We start from the raw sequence: 19,921 nt of genomic DNA, 5'->3' as shown, positions 1-19,921 counted from the left end.
ACCACAAATTGGGTGGTCTAAACAACATACATTTGTTTCTCATAGTTCTGGAGACTAAAATCCCAAGATCAAGGTGCCAGCAGGATTGGGTTCTGTTGATATCTCTTTTCCTGGCTTGTAGATGGCTTCATTCACACTGTGTCCTCCCATGGCCTTTTCTCTGCATTTGTGTTGGTGAAGTGGGGGAGAACTGATGTCTCTTCCTTTTCTTATAATGAGAGTAGTCCCCTCAGATTAGGGCCCCACCCATATGATCTCATTTAACCTTTATTTCTTTTATTTTAAGCCGGTGTCTCGCTCTGTCACCCAGGCTGGAGTTCAGTGGCATGATCTCGGCTCACTGCAACCTCCATGTCCTGGGGTCAAGCGATTCTCCTGCCTCAGCCTCGTGAGTAGCTGGGATTACAGGTGTGCGCCACTATGCCTGGATAATTTTTGTATTTTTAGTAGAGACGATGTTTCACCATGTTGGCCAGGCTGGTCTCGAACTCCGACCTCAAGTGATCTGCCCACCTCAGCCTCCCAAACTGCTGAAATTACAGGTGTGAGCCACTGTGCCCGGCCTCATTTAACCTTCATTACCTCCATAAAGGCCCTGTTTCCAAATACAACCACATTGGAGGTTAGGGTTCCAACATATGAATTTGAAGGGGGAACACAATTCACTTGATAACACCTTCTATTTCTAGTTTGTTGTGTGTATTTGTTTTTATCATGGAATGGTATTATATTTTGTCAAGAGCTTTTTCTGTATCTGCTAAGGTTAGCATGTGGTTTTTCTTTATATTAATACTGTATGGTATATTGATTTTCAGATGTTAAACAAACTTTGCATTCCTGGGATAAATCCCATCTGGTCATCGTGTATAATCCTTTTTATATGTTGCTGGATTCAGTTTCCTAAGTTTTAGGGTTTTTTGCTTTTGTGTTTGTTGAGACAGAGCCTTACTCTGTCACCAGGCTGGAGTGCAGTGGCGTGATTTTGGCTCACTGCAACCTCCACCCCTCGGGTTTGAGCAATTCTCGTGTCTCAGCCTCCTGAGTAGCAGGGATTACAGGCATGCGCCAATGTGCCTGGCTAATTTTTTTATATTTAGTAGAGATGGGGGTTTCATCATGTTGGCCAGGCTGGTCTCGAACTCCTGACCTCAAGCAGTCCACCCACCTCAGCCTCCCAAAGTGCTAGGATTATAGGCATAAGCCGCCATGCCCAGGCTTGGGGTTTGTTTTGATACTTTTTGTGTACATATTCATAAGAAATACTGGTCTGCAGTTTTCTTGTTATGTCTATATTATTCTTTAATATCAGAGTAATACTAGCCTCACAGAATGAATTGCAAAGAGTTCCCTCTTGTTTTCTGAAAGAATTTGTAAGAACTGGTGTTAATTCTTCTTTAAACATTTTGGTAAAATTCACCTCGGAAGCATCTAGTCCTGGGCTTTTCTTCATGGAAAGTTTTTTTTTTTAATTATTAATTCAACCTCATTACTTGTTATATATCCATTCAGATTTTCTTTTTGTTTTAGTTTTTATTTTACTTTATTTTTTTGAGACAGGGTCTTGCTCTATCACCCAGACTGGAGTTCTTTAGATTTTCTATGTCTTCTTGAGTTAATTTCAGTAGTTTTTGTTTTCTAGGAGTTTACCCATTTCATTTGGGTTATCTAATTTGTTGATATACAATTGTTCATTGTATTTTCTTATATTCCTTTTTATTTCCGTAAGGTCTCTCTTGATGTCTCCTCTCTTATTCCTGATTTTAGTTATTTAAGTCTTCTCTCTTTTGTTATTGGCCAATATAACTACTGGTTTGTCAATTTTGTTGATTTTCAAAAACCAACTTTTAGTTTTGTTGATTTTCTCCATTGTTTTTATATCCTCTATATCATTAATTTTCACTTTAATCCTTATTAGTTCATTTCTCCTGCTGGCTTTGAGTTTGATTTGTTCTTCTTTTCCTAGTTTCTTAAAGTGGAAAAATAGTTATTGATTTGACATCTTACTTTTTATTTTATTTTGTTATTATTATTTTTTTGAGACAGGGTCTCACTCTGTTGCCCAGGCTGGAGTGCAGTGGTGCCATCTCAGCTCACTGCAACCTCTGCTTCCCAGGGTAAAGTGGTCCTCCCACCTGAGCCTCCTGAATAGCTGGGACTATAGGCACAAGCCACCAAGGCCCTGCTAATTATTGGTATTTTTTGTAGAGACCAGATTTCGCCATGTCACCCAGGCTGGTCTCAAACTCCTGGCCTCAAGCGATCCACCTGCCTTGGCCTCCCAAAGTGCTGGGATTACAGGTGTGAGCCACTGTGCCCAGTCCTAATATTTTATTTAAAAAGCAAGATGTCAGGCCGGGCAGAGTGGTTCACACGTGTAATCCCAGCACTGTGGGAGTCCGAGGTGGGTGGATAGCTTGAGGCCAGGAGTTTGAGACCAGCCTGGGCAACATGGCAAAACTCAGTCTCTACAAAAAATACCAAAAATAAGCTCACATGGTGGCACATAGCTGTAATCTCAGCTACTTGGGAGGCTGAGGCAGGAGAATCACTTTAACCTGGGAGGCAAAGGTTGCAGTGAGCCAAGATTGCGCCACTGCACTCCAGCCTGGACAACAGAGAGAGACTCTGTTTCAAATAAATAAATTAATTAAATTAAATAATATATTTTCCTCCATGAACTAACTTAGCTGGATCCCATAGTTTCATATGCTGTTTTAGTTTTGTTTTTGTTTTTGTTTTTTTTTTTGAGATGGAGTCTTGCTCTGTCGCCCAGGTTGGAGTGCAGTGGCACGATCCTTGGCTCACTGCAAGCTCGGCCTCCTGGGTTCAAGTGATTCTCCTGCCTCAGCCTCCCGAGTATCTGGGACTACAGGCGCCTGCCACAACACCTGGCTAATTTTTTTTTTTTTTTTTTAGATTTTTAGTAGAGATGGGGTTTCACTGTGTTAGCCAGGATGGTCTCAATCTTCTGACCGTGTGATCCGCTCACCTGGGCCTCCCAAAGTGCTGGGATTACAGGCGAGAGCCACCGTGCCCAGAGCTGTTTTAGTTTTCATCCATCTCAAATTACTTCTCACTTTCTCCTGTATTTCTTCTTTGACTTATTGGCTATTTTGGAGTTTGTTGTTTAATTTTCACATACTTGTGAATTTCTCAAATTTCCTTAAGTCCTTATTTGATTTCATTGTGGTCACAGAAAATATTCTGTATGACTTCAAAATAAATTCAGGCTTTTTAAAAAAAAATAATGTAGCATACAGCTTATGCTGGAGAATATTCCATGTCCATTTGAAAAGAATATGTGTTCTGCTATTGTTGGGAGACATGTTCTATAGATGTCTATTAGGTCTGGTTGTTTTAGTGTTTAGTCTGTTGTTCTGAGTCTTCTGTTTCCTTGTTGATTTTCTGCCTGGTTGTTCTATCCATTATTGAAAATGAAGTTTCATTGTTTACAACTGTTGTTCTTCAACTCTGTCAATTTCACTTAATGTGTTTTCCTTAAATGCTTTGAAGCAGTAAGACTCCAAGCCTTTGCTGAGGGGCTCTCTGAGTGTACTGGGGTATGACTTTGATGCTCCAGCAGGCTGGTAACAACTCTGCCTTAGCTTTCCCTTCCTGCTTGTGTAGACCCTCATGGTCAAGCAGCAGTGAAAGATTAGCCCGTTCTCAGCTGTTTCCTGGGCATGTGTACAGCTCTGGCCATGAGTATGGACTTCTAGAGTCCCAATAATGTGTTGGAGATTTTTAAAGCCCTCAATGGATAATTTATTCCCCAGTTTTTATTTATTTCTTTTTTTTATTTGTTAGTCTCTAATTAGCCCTAACTCATATTGCCACCTCAGATGGGTGTGATGTTAAACAACTGCCATCGAATGTTTTTGAGACTCAATCTAGGGCTATGGCTTTTTGCATAGAGCGAGCTCTGAGTCAGGTGAGATAAGGACAAATTTGAGTATAAAGCTTGTTTCAGTGAATTACCAGGTAAGTCAAATAGCTGCAATTCTGTAGGAATTGGTGTTTGTGGGATGGTCTAAATCTGTTGTGTCCCAGTGGTTCCTAAACATCTGGTTTTTGTACTCACTGTAGTTGCAGAGATGTTGGTTTTCAAGGCTACCATGGAGCTGGAAAGAGGAGGATGAGAATACACAAAGCTCCCTATTCTTATTGAAATAAAACCCTTTTTTGGGGGGGCCAGGGGGTGAGGATAGTCTCACTCTGTGGTCCTGGCAGGCTGCAGGGCAGTGGCATGGTCATTGCTCATTGCAGTCTCTAACTTCGGTCTTAAGCAATCCTGCCTTAGCCTCTTGAGTAGCTGGGACTACAGGCATGTGCCACCATGCCCAGCTAATTTTCTTTTTTTAGATGGAGATTCGCTCTGTCACCCGGGCTGGAGTGCAGTGGCACGATCTTGGCTCACTGCAACCTCCGCCTCCCAGGTTCAAGCGATTCTCCTGGTTCATCCTCCTGAGTAGCTGGGACTACAGGCATGTGCCACCACGCCTGGCTAATTTTTTGTATTTTTAGTAGAGACGGGGTTTCATCGTGTTAGCCAGGATGGTCTTGACCTCCTTACCTCGTGATCCTCGCACCCGAAGTGCTGGGATTACAGGCGTGAGCCACCACGCCCAGCCAATTTTCTTTTTTTAATTTGTTGTAGAGATAGGATCTTTCTATGTTGCCCAGGATACTCTTGAACTTCTGGCTTCAGGTGATCCTCCTGCCTCAGCCTCCCAAAATGCTGAGATTATAGGCATGAGCTACCACACCTGGCCTTGAAATAAAGCCTTTGAAAAAAGGTACTCCTTGGATTGTTGCAAGACTATTATCCAGAGTTCTGAAAATGCTGATTTTGACCATTTTTGCCACTTGTCCTCATTGCTTTTGAGAGGTGAAGCCAGCTGGGCTTCCGGGTGGGCTGGGACTTGGAGAACTCTTCTGTCTAGCTAAAAGATTGTAAACACATCATTAAGTGCTCTGCATCTAGCAGAAGGTTTGTAAACGCACCAATCAGCACTCTGTAAAAATGGACCAATCAGCACTCTGTAAAATGGACCAATCAGCAGGAAGTGGGCGGGGCAAAATAAGGGAATAAAAGCTCGCCACCGGCGCCAGCAGTGGCAACCCCAACGGTCATCTTCTACACCGTGAAAGTTTTGTTCTTTCGCTCTTCACGGTAAATCTTGCTGCTGCTCACTCTTTGGGTCCTCACTACTTTTATGAGCTGTAACACTCACTGTGAAGGTCTGTGGCTGCACTCTTGAAGTCAGTGAGACCACGAACCCACCGGGAGGAACAAACAACTCTGGACGTGCGTCACCTTTAAGAGCTCTAACACTCACTGCGAAGGTCTGTGGCTTCACTCCTGAAGTTAAGGGAGACCATGAACCCACCGGACACATCTGAACATCTGAAGGAACAAACTCTGGATGCACCATCTTTAAGAACTGTAACACTCCTGGCGAGGGGCCACAGCTTCATTCTTGAAGTCAGGAAGACCAAGAACCCACTGGAAGGAACCAATTCCAGACACACTTTGACAGAGCAGATTTTTGGATGTCCTTACTCTGCTATTGTGGAAGTGCTTCTGATTAATATGTTTGTTAAATATCCATTCTTAATTCCCATGGGTTTTTTATTTGTCTTTGTTTTAGCTAAGAGTGATTTTAATAATGACTATTTTGGTATCTCAGGCTCTGCAGGGGGGTTGGAAAGCCACACTTGGAAACTCTCATCCAGGAAATATTTCCAAAATCACGCCAGAACTGGATTCATAAAGACACCTGTTTCTGCTGCTTCTGCTGCTGCTGTCTTGCTACACACAGATGCTACTCCTTTCAACATTATCAGTATAGATACTGGATGTTGTTGCTAGAACCACTGCTTCTTCTGAAAACTCATTGCCACCATGGCTGCTCCCTATCCCAGCACTGATTCCACGAAATTCCTACTTCTTTTGATTCACCAGCTTCAGGCTCAAAGTCCAATGCAAGAGAATTCTAATCGATAGAGCTGAGTTAACATGTCTATGCTCTGGGTATCAGGGAGCCGGGGAAAGTGATTTTTAAATTTCTATATTGGGTGGTACTCTTGGTACACCATGACTCATAGGATGGGAATTCTTCAAACATGGGGAAGTAACTCTCTATTTTCCATAAAACCTGTACAATGTCATAATAAAAATGATTTGTACTTAATTTTTAAAAGTTTTGTGTGTTTTTTTTTTTTTTTTTTTTTTTTTTTTTTTTTTTTTGAGATGGAGTCTTGCTCTGCCACCCAGGCTGGAGTGCAGTGGCCGGATCTCAGCTCACTGCAAGCTCCGCCTCCCAGGTTTACGCCATTCTCCTGCCTCAGCCTCAGGAGTAGCTGGGACTACAGGCGCCCGCCTAGTCGCCCGGCTAGTTTTTGTATTTTTAAGTAGAGACAGGGTTTCACCGTATTAGCCAGGATGGTCTCGATCTCCTGACCTCGTGATCCGCCCGTCTCGGCCTCCCAAAGTGCTGGGATTACAGGCTTGAGCCACCGCGCCCGGCTAAAAGTTTTAATTGACACAATAATTGTACATATTGGATACAATATGTTTCAATACCTGTATACATTGTGATCAAATCAAGGTAATTAAAATACCCATCACCTCAAACATTTATCATTTCTTCGTGGTGGGAACATACAAAATCCTTTCTTCTAGCTATTTTGAGATATACCTTATTTTTGACTGTGGTCACCCTACTGTAAAATAGGATACCAACACTTACTCTTCCTAATCGCAGCTTTGTACCCATTGACCATCCTCTCCTCATCCCCTCCTTCTCCCTTCCCTCCCCAGTCTCTGGTAACTGCTGTTCCATTAACTACTTCTGTGAAATCAACTTTTTTTAGATTCTACATGTAAATGAGAACGTGTTCATCTTTCTGTGTCTGGTTTATTTCACTTAACATAATGTCTTCTAGGTTCATCCATGGTGTCACAGATTTGGGAATTTTCTTCTTTTTATCTTTTTTTTTTTTTTGAGATGGAGTTTCACTCTTGTCATCCAGGCTGGAGTGCACTGGCACGATCTCGGCTCACTGCAACCTCCGCCTCCTGGTTTCAAGTGATTCTCCTGCCTCAGCCTCCTGAGTTGCTGGGACTACAGGTGCACACCACCACACCCGGCTAATTTGGGGTTTCGCCATGTTGGTCAGGCTGGTCTCAAACTCCTGACCTCAGGTGATTCACTCCCCTTGGCCTCCCAAGGTGCTGGGATTACAGGTGTGAACCACCGTGCCTAGCCCTACCATATTTTCTTTATCCATTCTTCTGATGATGGACACTTAGGTTGATTCTATATCTTGAGTATTGGGAATAATGTTGCAATAAACATGAGAGTGCAGATATCTGTTCGACATATTGATTTCATTTTCTTTGGATGTATACTTAATAATGGGGTTGCTGGATCATATGGTAGCTCTGTTTTTAATATTTTGAGGAGCCTCTATACTGTTTTCCATAACGGCTGTACTAATTTACATTATCACAAACAGTGTGAAAGGGTTCTTTTTTTTCTCCACATTCCTTGCCCACACTTACCCTTTTTTTTTTTTTTTTTTTTTTTTTGAGACAAAGTCTGGCCCTATTGCCCACGCTGGATCCTTTGTCTTTTTGATCATTAATTTGCACTTTATATTCTTGCTTACTATAATAAAGGTTGCTTAACATGTCTCTTTTAATCTTAGATCCACCTGCATTTCCCACTTCTTTTCATGTCATTTACTTGTTGAAGAAATGGGACATTCTTACGAATTTTCCACATTTTATATTTGGATGGTTGCATCTTCATGGTAGTTTAACATGTGCCTTTATTTCTTTTCCTGATTACCGGTAGTTGGTTCTAGATGTGGCTGCTTTTAAGATTTTGTTGTTGATTTTTTTGGTTTTGCCATAGTGCATCTTCATGGAGATTTTTATTTTTCTTAATTGCAATTGTAGGGTATATTGAATTTGCAGATTCTTTTGTCACTTCTGGAAAATTTTAAGCCATTACCTCTTGAAATGTTGCCTCTTATTCTCACTTCTAAATTTTTTTTTTTTTTTGAGACCGTGTTGCTGTGTCGCCTGGGGGCTGGAGTGCAGTGGCACAATCTTGGCTCACTGCAACCTCTGCCTCCCAGGTTCATGCGAGTCTCCTGCCTCAGCCTCCCATGTAGCTGGGATTACAGGCATGCACCATCACACCTAATTTTTGTATTTTTAGTAGAGGCAGGGTTTCACCATACTGGCCAGGCTGGTCTCGAACTCCTGGCCTCAAATGATCTACCCGCCTTTGCCTTCCAAAGTGCTGGGATTACAGGTGTGAGCCACCATGCCCAGCCAGCGTTTCTGGTATTTTAAAAGCCTGTTAGACGTTATATATCATTAAAAAATGTACACAAGTTAACAGAAATATTCTTGATTTGGCTGCCAATAAATTAACCTGGTATGATGTAGATTATCACATTGTAAGTTCCGACAGCTATATATCTTTGATTAATAGAAATGTTATTACATAATGAGAGCAATATATTTGATAAGTAAAGCCATTCAAAACACATTGTCTATGGGGAGAAGAAATTTAAAGGGTTTCCTGGTAATGAAATATTGAAACTATTCTATAATATCATTTAACCCCCACTACTCACACCCTCCTTTCATTCCTCTGCTTGCAGTGTCTATGAAAAACATATATGCCCCAGATGTTTCATGGTCCAAGGGCAATCTAAATAGTGAGTCAATATCATAGGCCATGTCTTTCATGGGAAGAGTAGTTGCTCCAGACTATCCAGGCTCAAATTCCATTAGAGGAACAAGAATGGATCAATTGTAATATAATCCTACTTTGCTACAATAGATCTCAACACTCAGAAACCAAGTGTATAAAAGATTACTGACCGCCAGTCCCGGTAGCTCACGCCTGTAATCTCAGCACTTTGGGAGGCCGAGGCGGGCTGATCATGAGGTCAGGAGATCGAGACCATCCTGGCTAACACGGTGAAACCCCGTCTCTACTAAAAAATACAAAAAATTAGCTGGGCGTGGTGGCGGGCGCCTGTAGTCCCAGCTACTCGAGAGGCTGAGGCAGGAGAATGGCGTGAGTCCGGGAGGCAGAGCTTGCAGTGAGCTGAGATCTCGCCACTGCACTCCAGCCTGGGCGACAGAGCGAGACTCCGTCTCAAAAAAATAAGTAAATAAATAAAAATAAAAATAAACAAAAATAAAAAAATAATAAAGATTACTGACCAATCTTAATGCTTAAAGTTAAGTATGCCTGATAGGAGTTTTATAGTTTAACAGACTGCAGAATGTAATCAGCATTGGTACATTCAATTAGCTGACTTCCCCATTTTAAAATCAGGGGATTAAAGCTAAAGCTGGATGTGGTGACACATGCTGGTAATCTCCCCACTTTGGGAGGCCTAAGTGGGAGGATCACTGGAGCCAAGGAGTTTGAGACCAGCCTGGGCGACATAGTGAGTCCCTATCTCCAAGACAAAAAAAAAAAAAAAAAAAAAAAAGGCTTTAACTTGGGCAATATGGCAAGACCTCATCTCTACTAAAAATAAAAAAAAATTAGCTAGGTATGATGGTATGTGCCTGTGGCCCCAGCTACATGCGAGGCTGAGGTGGGAGGATTGGTTGAGCTCAGGAGGTTGAGGCTGTAGTGAGACATGATGGCATCACTGCACTCCAGCCTGGGCAACAGAGTGAGACTCTGTCATCAATAAAACAATCGCCTATCAGTGTTCATCAGCCAATACAAATACTCAGGTGGAAGGTGGAGAGCATATGAAGAAACCCTTTGTGCAACCTCATCAACTACAACAAATTCAATTTTAGTCAGTTTGTTACCATAAAAGCCAACAGCTTCAAGAGCATTTTAGAACAGTTTTCTAAGTCTCTAATTTTCCTGAAACTACATTGAAAATATTTATAGACATGTATTTTTTGGGTTTGAAGAGAATTCACTTTTGGTCAGACTCCCAAAAGGAGATTACCATTGGAACAGTATGAGAAAAACTTGCCTGCAAGTAAAGTTTCTCACATTTTCTAGCTTGTGCTGGTCTTTAAGAAACCAAAATTAGCCTTTTTGGTTATTTGGATTTTAAGTGACAAGATTATGTTGAATATACTTTTTCTTTTTTCAGACAGAGTCTTGCTCTGTCTCCCAGGCTGGAGTGCAGTGGTGCTATCTTGGCTCACTGCAACCTCTGCCTCCCAGGTTCAAGTGATTCTCCTGCTTCAGCCTCCCGAGTAGCTGGGATTAGAGTCGCCCACCACCATGCCCTGCTAATTTTTGCTAGAGATGGGGTTTCACCATACTGACCAGGCTGGTCTCAACCTCCTGACCTCGTGATTCGCCCGCCTTGGCCTCCCAAAATGCTGGGATTACGGGTGTGAGCCACTGCGTCCAGCTGAATATACTTTTTCAAACTACACTTTAGTCTCACCACCCTCTAAGATTATGATACAGTTCCCCGAATGGGTACATCTCTTTATGAGTGGTTAAGTCTCTTTGAAGTGGTAAATATCTTTAAACGGTAAAACCAGAGATTAAATTGACACTTAAGAATAGCACAATTCTGGCAGGGCACGGTGGCTCATGCTTGTAATCCCAGGACTTTGGGAGGTGGAAGCGGGTGGATCACCCGAGGTCAGTAGTTCGAGACTAGCCTGACATGGCGAAGCCCTGTCTCTACTAAAAACACAAAAATTCTAGCCAGACATGGTGGCAGATGCCTGTAATACCAGCTACTTGGGAGGCTGAGTCAGGAGAATCGCTTTAACCTGGGAAGGGGAGGTTGCAGTGAGCCCTGATCAGATCACTGCACTCCAGCCTGGGCAACAAGAGTGAAACTCCAACTCAGGGAAGGAAAAAAGAAAAACCAAACAACAGCACAATTCCAAGCTCATTCTGGTTGGGGGTGGAGGGTGGCGGGGGAGGGAAGAACAGCAGAAGTTAAGGTCTTCAGAATGTTCAGCATTACTCTGTAACACCCAGAACATCACTATATCCTTTCCTAGTTTATAAAAAGTAGTAAAATCAAAGGTGTATTTTTTGATATTAACTAAATCTTGCTGAAATTCCATATCTAATCTATTTCAAGACAAATGTTAAGACCCCAATCAATCCTAAAAGAACAGCCTATATTTTTATAGACAGTATTTTCCAAAAAAAAACCCCCAATATTTTCTAGTGACTATAAAAAATATATAGAATTTGCATTGTTTTTGCTTAAAAGTTGAAACCACGGATTAGATGCCAACTCTATTTGGCTGTAAGTTTAAGGGGGTTTTCTATGAATGACTCTTTGTAACTACTCAACACTAGAATCAATTGAAATGGTATACACACACAGCTATAACTAAAATTATTCATACACTTACATGTTTTCGAATCACCTTTTAAAAAAATTGAGACTGGGTCTCATTCTGTTGCCTAGGCTAGCTAGAGTGTGATGGAGCAACCATAGCTCAACTGCAGCTCAACACACCTGGTCTTAGTCATTTTTTTTTTTGAGAGGTTCTCACTGTTGCCCAGGCTGGAGCACAGATCTCACTGCAACCTCCACCTCCTGGACTCCAGCGATCCTCCCACCTGAGTGCAGAACCATGCCCAGCTAGCTAATTTTTGTATTTTTAGTAGAGTTGGGGTTTTGACATACTGGCCAGGCTGGTCTTGAACTCCTGGACTCAAGCCATCCACCTACCTTGGCCTTCCAAAGTGCTAGGATTACAGGCATGAGCCACTGCACCCAGCCAACTTAGTCAGCTTTTTAATTGGTGAAGTTTAGCATCCTGTGATTTTTTGAGACAGGGTCTCACTTTGTCAAACAGGGTGGAGTGCAGTGGCACGAACATGACTCACTGCACCCTTCATCTCCCTGGCTCAAGCAATCATCCCGCCTCAGCACAAGTAGCTGGGACTACAGGTGTGCACCACCACATTGAGCTAATTTTTGTAGAGACTAGGGTTTTGCCATGTTGCCTAGGCTGGACTCAATGCACTTGCCTTGGCCTCCCAAAGTACTTGGAAATACAGGCATGATCTACAGCATGCAGCCTAGCATCCTGATTGACATTAAATCAAATCTTGGTAATGGCAAGTGGCTTAATTGTTCAGATATGCCCTTATATTACATTTTGTGAAGATTAGTGAGGATCTCTGCTATTACGAAAAGATGCACTGAAGAGTAATGGAATAAGCTATGCTTATCCATGCTAGCATCCCAACAGACATCTCATTTTAATAGTCCTCATACTATAAAAATGAGCGAGATTATAGATTAACACGTTAACCAATGAAATTACTAAGGTCTTTTGTTAGGATAACATCACACAGAATTTGGTCTAAACAATGCAAAAGGCAAATACGATGTATGAAAACATACAAACTATTTGTTATAGGTACTTCAGAATTCATTTCTATCCCCTCCCCAATAAACTTGTCCAATTACTTTGTTCTAAATTAATGTTTGGGAATGAGATCTTGATACTAGCTTCACAGTTCATCCAACCTAGGACACTTAACCTAAGAGTATCTATTCAAATTTGCATCAGTTGGTGAACTGATAGGCCCTGATATCTGAATTAAATCTAGAGTTCAAAGCCCCTGCAAAAAAAACCAAGTGAATTCTTATTTTCCCTTCAATTCTTTGTAAAACATCTCAATCATCTCTAGATATATTTTTTCTCAGTCATACATATCAAGACTTGATTAAAAGTTTGGATTTTGTTTTAAAAGCCTTTATTCATTTTTTGATCAGGGAAAAGGACAATCTCAATGTCAACTTGTCACCTAATCATAAATTTGAACTTACAGGATTCACTACCCTAGACACTGCACCTGATAACACAACTTAAAAATGAACTTCCTTCCATTCCCTAAAGTTGCATGTTGAATGAAAAGAATCCCTTCTAACAGCCAGCACTGGTACTTGGCCTAGGTGTGTGTGAGAACAAATAGCAAAACAGCAGCAAAAAAAGGCCAAGAGCATTATAACTTGATAGCCCAAAAAGTACAATCATTGTAACCAAGTTGTAAGCACCAAATTAAAAAAAAAAAAAGGTGGGGCTCATCAGCATAAAAAACACCAGTTTTTTGAGATCGCCCATTGTGTGAAATCAACTACTCTGCCTGCAAACACATCTGCCAATCCCAGTAGCTAACACTGAGGCAAAGGTCCCAAAATCCAACTACACTGAATGCAAAATTCAAAGCTATTTATTCCAGGTCCTCTCAAACTTGGATATAAAACGGCTTTTCAGTGCACCCAGAGGGTCCACTGTAATGACTCAAGTCACATTTGGATTGACTGACACACCTAAGATACCTTTTCCACTATTCCTATGTCTGAATATGGAAATGTTTAACTACTCAGTTCATGCACTGTGTTAAAAATTAATTTACTATCAAGACTTTTTCTAAACTCACACAGCATTAACAGCTAACTGTAATACAACTTCCTCAGAATGCCCAAACAGAAAACATTTTGTTCAATCTTGTGGTGACTGTGAGAAAACAACACAACTAAATCTTTTGCCGTTTCTAATTTTAATCTAACTTTTGACCACACTCATACCTTTCTACCAAAATCCTTGAGTTATAATTACTTTAAATGCTCTTAAACCCTAGATCCTACCAGTTTTACAGTGCTCCTGTGTGCATCTGAATTTTTATCAAGAATTAAAAGTCATTGTGTTATGATTACAAAGCTTTTACTAGGTGACCACTGATTAAAGCCAAAGTAATCAGTGATTCAAAAATGGCTTTCCAGAGACAGGAACAAAGTAAAAGGAACTACTAACAATTTTATTACAATCCAGAAGAAACATGGTCTACTAGAAAGCTTCTACTAATCACAACACTTACGTCTTCCTCTCAGGACAGTCTTCAGCTAACCAGAGGAGAAAGAACATTGTTCAAAGGTGTGGTAGAAACCTCAGTTAACAGGGAGAAGATGAAGCCTTAAGAGCATAGAATACACCTACAAATTGGGGAAGAGGGTGATGCTGGCTGGCTATTTATAAAGGACCACAGTTTCTCTGTATGAACCAATACTCTCTACAAAATCAACTGTGCCTTAATTATTGCTTATTTTAAATTACATTTTTACAGAGCTATGTAGTACCTGACGCAGAAAAGCAATCACATAAGGAAGCATTTATTTGAAGTTTAACATGAAATGATACAAATAAAATGTGTATAAACAAATCCACATTGAGTCATAACACAGATAGCAAAGGACAAAGTAAAAACAAAGAAAACTAATTGGCAGCTATATACAGTTGGACACAATCGTGTCTTGTACACTAGAAAGTCTTTTACAAAATAATCATCTTAGATCAACAGAAGACCAATCTTCAATGTCGTCCTGCAAGATGGGTTACTTTAACATCTCCTCCTAAAAACAAAAACAAAATACCAATTAGATTTGTGCAACTCTGACAAGCTTTTAAAGGTCCACTTTCATGAATTGTTTTAAGTCCTCACTTTATTCTTTTCTTCAATAATTAAAGATCATATGCATATTTATTGGCAAAATACAGTTTGGGTAGTCAATAAACTCACCCTGGAGTTCCCAAATAATATTAAATTCAAATCTATTCAGGAAAGAATCTGGGAATACAATCTTCCCATATTCACACGTTCAACTATGCTAGATGAAGGTCTACTAGAAGCATCTCTAGTAACCCAAGTAAAATGCTATCAGAAACACCAATTTCTAATAAGATTATTACAAGAACATAAATTGAATTGTGCATATGATCTTTAATTTATATCCCAGATTTAAAAGTTCTTGTTTTGGTTTGTAGATTTCACTATTAGCTATAAAAAGAAAAAGCAAGCATTAAATCTTAAAAGAATGAACACTTAAAATGAGGCTCCACAATTGAAATACAACACTAAACAGAAGACCAAAATGATTAAGCTGTAAAAAGGCATTTATGTATTTTAACTCCTGTAAAAAACCATTTAAGTTAAGTTTAGACACTTAATCTCCAAAAAGATTAAAAAAGAAGCCAAAGTCTGAAGTTTTCCACTTTAATCTTTACGCTGGTACATGAAGTTGGAAGAGACCATACCACAGGACAGCGTTTTCTGGTGTATGCCTTGCGCTCTGCCCGCAACGTGCGACCCCCAGAGATAGACGTGGTCAGGGTGACACACGGCCTGCAATGAAGTTCCCGCTGGCGGGTACAAACAAGGTATAATGTCAGAGTTAGAAGACAACATTCTTGTTTTCCTTAAGTTGTACCCATTTCAGTACTTTACCTGTTAATAGTTCTAAAATGTTTAATTATTCCTCTAGACCACCTGGTACACAAAAGCAAACAGAAAAACTCTTAAGTTTTTCTGCAATACTAAAGAAAGTGAGATAAGACTTTAAAGTTAAAGATCTATAGACACTTTAGGCAAAACAGGCTCATAAAGCAATTTAAAAAAATCAACAATTTAGTAAAAACAGGCTACATAGTATTTTGTTTTTACGTTTGTCTATTGATCTTTAAATTAAATTAGACATTTCTACTGTTTTCCTGTACTCTTATACACACCTGTTTTCTCCAATGTTCTCCTTTAGTATGGCTGGTAATTGTTTTGGTGATTGCCACCCCCTCGAGATGCCTTGCCATAAGTGCTCTGTTGACCTATTTTGAAAACACAAATTTCATTAAGATATTAGTTTTCTACAAAACTGTTTCTTTACAATACACTGAGAAACAATTAAATCTACAAATCTTTGCATGCTAAATAAAAAGTATTAAAATATTAAGATATTTTAACACCCATTATAAGCTAGTCGTAAATCATACATCCTAGTTCATTTATAACCACCAGGCTATGTTAGTATAATCACCCTATGATTGTAACATGCCTCTAACACTTAACTCCAAACAGAAAGCCCATACACACAATTTCAGAACAGGACTATATGTTAACAATGAATTTTAATACCACTGGTTTATAAAATTAAGTTAAATGTTCTTACCACTGTAGTCTGCATATCCCTGTCCATATCCATAGTTCCCATAGTTATACCCAGTATAATCATATCCGCCATAGCCACTATAGTTTTGATCACCACCATAGGCACTATTGTAATTTCCATATCCTTGATCATAATAGTTATTAAATCCTTGGTTCCAGTTTTGGCCCTGACCTGAAACAATGCACAATGATTGTTAGGAAACAACTTCTGACCCCCAATTCTAACATAAAATGATGAGTTCTTGTCTCTCACTCTGCAAATCTTAAAGGGCAGAATGGACATATATATTGCTATCTGCTTGAAAAACTATTCTTCCAACTGTTACAAAAAAAGGGGGTAGAAAGTCCAATTGTGCCAGTAACAAACTTCCTAAATTTAATGGAAAATCATTCAATTTTCCATTAAAGCTCAAGACAGGTATACTGTTCTGTTTAAAACAAGGACTCCTGCCCAAGAAAACCTACCACGCCATGATGCATCATGTAATGGTACACTTTTCCTGTCAGTGATGACACTAATTGTCAAAGTGACCATACTTTTAACAGTTTTTTGAAACCAGTGAGCTCACAACAAAAACCACCACACACAACCCCCACTAAGCTGAACGTTTTCCTCCCGTTGGAATTGTTTTAAGTTTAAAGTTTTAGTTTCATACAGAACTACTCATATTTAGCAGTATACGGCTTAAACCATGGAGTCATATTCCAAGAATTAAGTCTCACCTCGGCCACGACCCCTCGTACCACCTCGGCCACCAGCCGCAGCACCTCTTCCACCTTTTTGTTGTTGCTGTTGCTGCCTATATACCTCTTTGGGTTGTGCAACTTTGATTTCACACTATAAACAAATTAAAAAACACAAAAATAGAATTTTTACCCGAGTTGTAAAATTTAATCATTTTATTTTTCTCACATTGAGAAATTTCAAAAAATAAAAGTAAAAAAATAAAAAAGAGAAAAGAAAACCTTAAAATTTTCATTTAAAGTACTTAAATGGCTTTACCTTCCCAGAACCAATTTGATGGTATCTGCTTTCTAACAATTTTTTTACTGGCTCTTCATCGGTGTATGTGATAAAACAAAATCCTCTTCTTTCATTTGTTTTTGTATCCATGGGAAGTTCAATATTTTCAATCTGAAATCGAGATGCACACTCAAGGTCATCCCATAATTGTAAAATGCTACCAGAGTGTCAGAATGCCACAGGTACTTTTCAGGCTTCAACTTAAACATGTTATTAACAGGTGACTTCTATACAGACATCACTGCTTTATGATCAACATCAACCTTCAGTGATTTGCTGTATATTTGAAGCAATTGAGACAAAAACAAAACATCCTTTAATATTATTTTGTACCCCAAAGATGCCACTAGCTAACAAGTCCAAACACCGACCACATTTAGGTGCCCATGTTTTGGCTAAATTAGATAGTTGGGTTTCCATCAGAGCAGCAATCAAATCAAGGTACAGTCCCTGGAAGCGACTTGAGCAGTCATTTAATCCTACCCTCACACGAAACATGAATCTGCCCTGTATAAATCGGACCAGGATTAAACATTTTATAAACACATCAAGCTTAACTTGTGTAAACATAATCACACACCTCTCCAAAGGCTCCAAAATATTCTTTAATTTGTTCTTCAGAAGTATCCGGGCTCAATCCACCCACAAAAACCTTTTTGGGGGGTTCTTTCCCTTTCAAAGCTTTGGCCCTTTTGGGATCTATCAATTTGCCATCCAGTTTGTGTTCTTTCAGTTCCAAAACCTACAAGACAGATTTATTTAATCTGACAGCAGCATACAACCCCCAGAAAAATGTGCACAACACCACAAAAGCAGCACAATGCAAAACACAGTTCCTACCTTATCAACACTAGCAGCATCTTTGAAAAGCACAAATCCAAATCCTCTTGATCTCCCAGTGACTGGATCTGTTTTAATTGTGCAGTCTACAACTTCCCCAAATCGAGACAAATACTCTGTCAGATCTTTTTTGCTTGTATCCCAGCTCAAGCCTCCAATAAACATTTTACTAGAAATAAAAGGTTTTTTAAAAAATTAGCAATAACTCAAATGATCCTTCAGTTCTGGAATTAAATCGTGGAATAAAAACAGGGACATTTACCCCCTAAGTGTAAGCAATTTAATCCATGTTTACATTTAATCTATGTCACACAAAAATCCCAATTTCCCAACAAAGTTACTCAAACCAGCGGACAGCTCGCTCTCCGCACTACATAAAGCAAAACTCAAAGGAGACCAATAAAATATAGTAAAGGTTCTGCCCAGATTCCTTCAGATAGAAGGCCCAACTTCTTAGATGAATCCCTCACATCTTATCTTAGGTCCATCCTCGTCCTCAGCTGTCAAGCCAACATTCCACCCAGAGAACTCATCAATCATAATACGTTTTGTGAACATGGGTACCAGTAGCCTGCTTGTGCCCGAACTCAGAGTCCTCTAAAACTCTTCCCAGGAAAATCGCGCCGAGTGATAAGAGACACAACGAAGAGGCGGCGGCAGCTGCAGCGAGCAGCGCTGGGAGGCCGGCCCCTCCCCCCCGGTCCCACGCGGCGCCTGCGCGCTCGGGACACAGACGCCGCCGCCCTCCTCCTCCAACCCCTCCGCCCTTCCCCCACTCTTCCCGGGTCTCTCCAGTCACCCCCTCGATCTCTTACTTTCCTCTTCCCTCCAAGCTAGTGGAGCCCAGAAGGCACGCGGGGAATCGACTCCGAGAAAGAATGGGGGCAGCGCGCGGCTCACGAGGGACGAAGGGCGCGTGCGGCGCGCTGGGGGAGGGGGAGCGGGGGAAGAAGCGTGCGGTACCCGTCATCCTGCTGATTCTTGCTCGCGTTGATCTTGGATCCCTCTGCGAATTCTTCTATGTTGCTGTACTCGTTCATATCCTCCATAGTGGCGGAGCTGTCGGCAGGGGGGTGCTGGCGCGCAGTGCGGGTCGCGGCAGCAGCGGCGGCGGAGCGTTGTATGGAGCTGGATTTAAAATGGCGGCGGAAGAGATCCGGGCGCCGCCTGCGCCCTCCCTTTATAGTCGCCCCGCCCGCCAATCGGGAGGGCTGCTGGGCGGTGACGTGGCGCTGGGCCCGGCGCGCCCCCTGCCGGGCGGAGCTGGGAGCGAGTGAAGGGAGGAGCGGGGCTAGCTGCCGCGGCGCCCGCGGCCGCCAATGGGAGAGGCTGCGGGAGGCTAAAGTAGCGGGAGCGGAGGGGAACAATGGCGGCGGCACATGGGAAAGCCGGGGCGGGACCTCCATCGCGGCCCTCCCGGCAAGGAGAGAGGCCACGCGTGAGGGGATGCGGGCTTGGGAGAAGAGAAGAATCAGAAGAGAAAAACGAAGGGGCGTCAAGTCCTGGGGTCAGCAGTCCCGAACAGAGCCGACGCAGGGCCACAGTCCCTCTTGCCTTGGGAGCCTTTGTCTCTGGCGTCCGGTCCAGCCCACTCCTACCAAAGAGCCGTGAACCCCGCCTTTTTCTGCCCTCGGTTCGCCAGTGCGGAGCCGCTGCGGCGGCCGCTGCTACCGACTAGCACCGCGGCCGGGCTACTCCGGAAAAAAGCGGACTGCGCCCGGCGTTGGCGACTGAGGCGGCGAGCGCGCTAGCCCGCCGCGCGCACGCGTGTTTTGTCCTCGAGCTGGCAGAAACCAGCCGAACAGGAAGCGAGCGCGCGACGGCCCCTCCGGGCAGCGCAGCGCGGGCGTCTCTTCCGCTGTGGCCACTGGCGCGCGGGCCGAGGGGGCGCAGCGAGGCCTCCTGGCTGATCGGCCGAAGCCCGAGCCTCGCGCGGCCTCTCTGGCAGGCTGAGGCCGGGAGGAGGGGCGGAGGCTGGCCAGATGACTGTATCTATGCCAAGACGGAGGCGGTGGGCGGGGAGGGGGCTGGATGCAGTAGAGGACAAGGGGCACTC

General features: G+C 42.0%; 1 protein-coding gene across 8 annotated transcripts; it reads right to left on the bottom strand.

Annotated features, from left to right (window-relative positions):
* Positions 1-12,741: 12,741 nt before the first annotated feature.
* HNRNPDL (heterogeneous nuclear ribonucleoprotein D like) lies at positions 12,742-19,447 on the bottom strand. 8 transcript variants are annotated; one of them, XR_747495.2, is made up of 9 exons: positions 18,829-19,312; positions 17,866-18,034; positions 17,606-17,767; positions 17,005-17,136; positions 16,725-16,839; positions 16,003-16,173; positions 15,569-15,661; positions 15,098-15,202; positions 12,742-14,415 (listed from the first exon to the last, which is right to left on the bottom strand). XR_747495.2 is itself a non-coding variant. In XM_010358922.2 (8 exons), exons 1-7 carry the CDS (start codon positions 19,269-19,271, stop codon positions 15,591-15,593), a joined length of 1,263 nt encoding a protein of 420 aa, XP_010357224.1. In that variant the 5' UTR covers positions 19,272-19,447; the 3' UTR covers positions 12,742-14,415; positions 15,569-15,590. The 8 variants fall into 8 exon arrangements, 5 of the variants coding, with proteins under 5 accessions (XP_010357224.1, XP_010357225.1, XP_030772079.1 ...); XR_747494.2 differs by having other exon boundaries at positions 15,098-15,661; XR_747496.2 differs by lacking the exon at positions 16,003-16,173.
* Between the last annotated feature and the right edge of the window lie 474 nt (positions 19,448-19,921).

The sequence above is a fragment of the Rhinopithecus roxellana genome, chromosome 2 (assembly GCF_007565055.1).
Source record: "Rhinopithecus roxellana isolate Shanxi Qingling chromosome 2, ASM756505v1, whole genome shotgun sequence".
In the NCBI taxonomy this organism is placed as follows: Eukaryota; Metazoa; Chordata; class Mammalia; order Primates; family Cercopithecidae; genus Rhinopithecus; species Rhinopithecus roxellana.
This window is presented reverse-complemented; position numbering and strand designations above follow the sequence as displayed.

What these genes read in the sequence shown, in the direction of transcription:
- HNRNPDL (XM_010358922.2), bottom strand. Translation starts at nt 19,271, where the DNA reads ATGGAGGTCCCGCCCCGGCTTTCCCATGTGCCGCCGCCATTGTTCCCC. An exon ending in ATGCTGCTAGTGTTGATAAG is followed by an intron (nt 17,768 to 17,865) that starts GTAGGAACTGTG and finishes TCTGTCTTGTAG; the next exon opens with GTTTTGGAACTGAAAGAACA. An exon ending in ATCAAATTGGTTCTGGGAAG is followed by an intron (nt 16,840 to 17,004) that starts GTAAAGCCATTT and finishes ATTTGTTTATAG; the next exon opens with TGTGAAATCAAAGTTGCACA.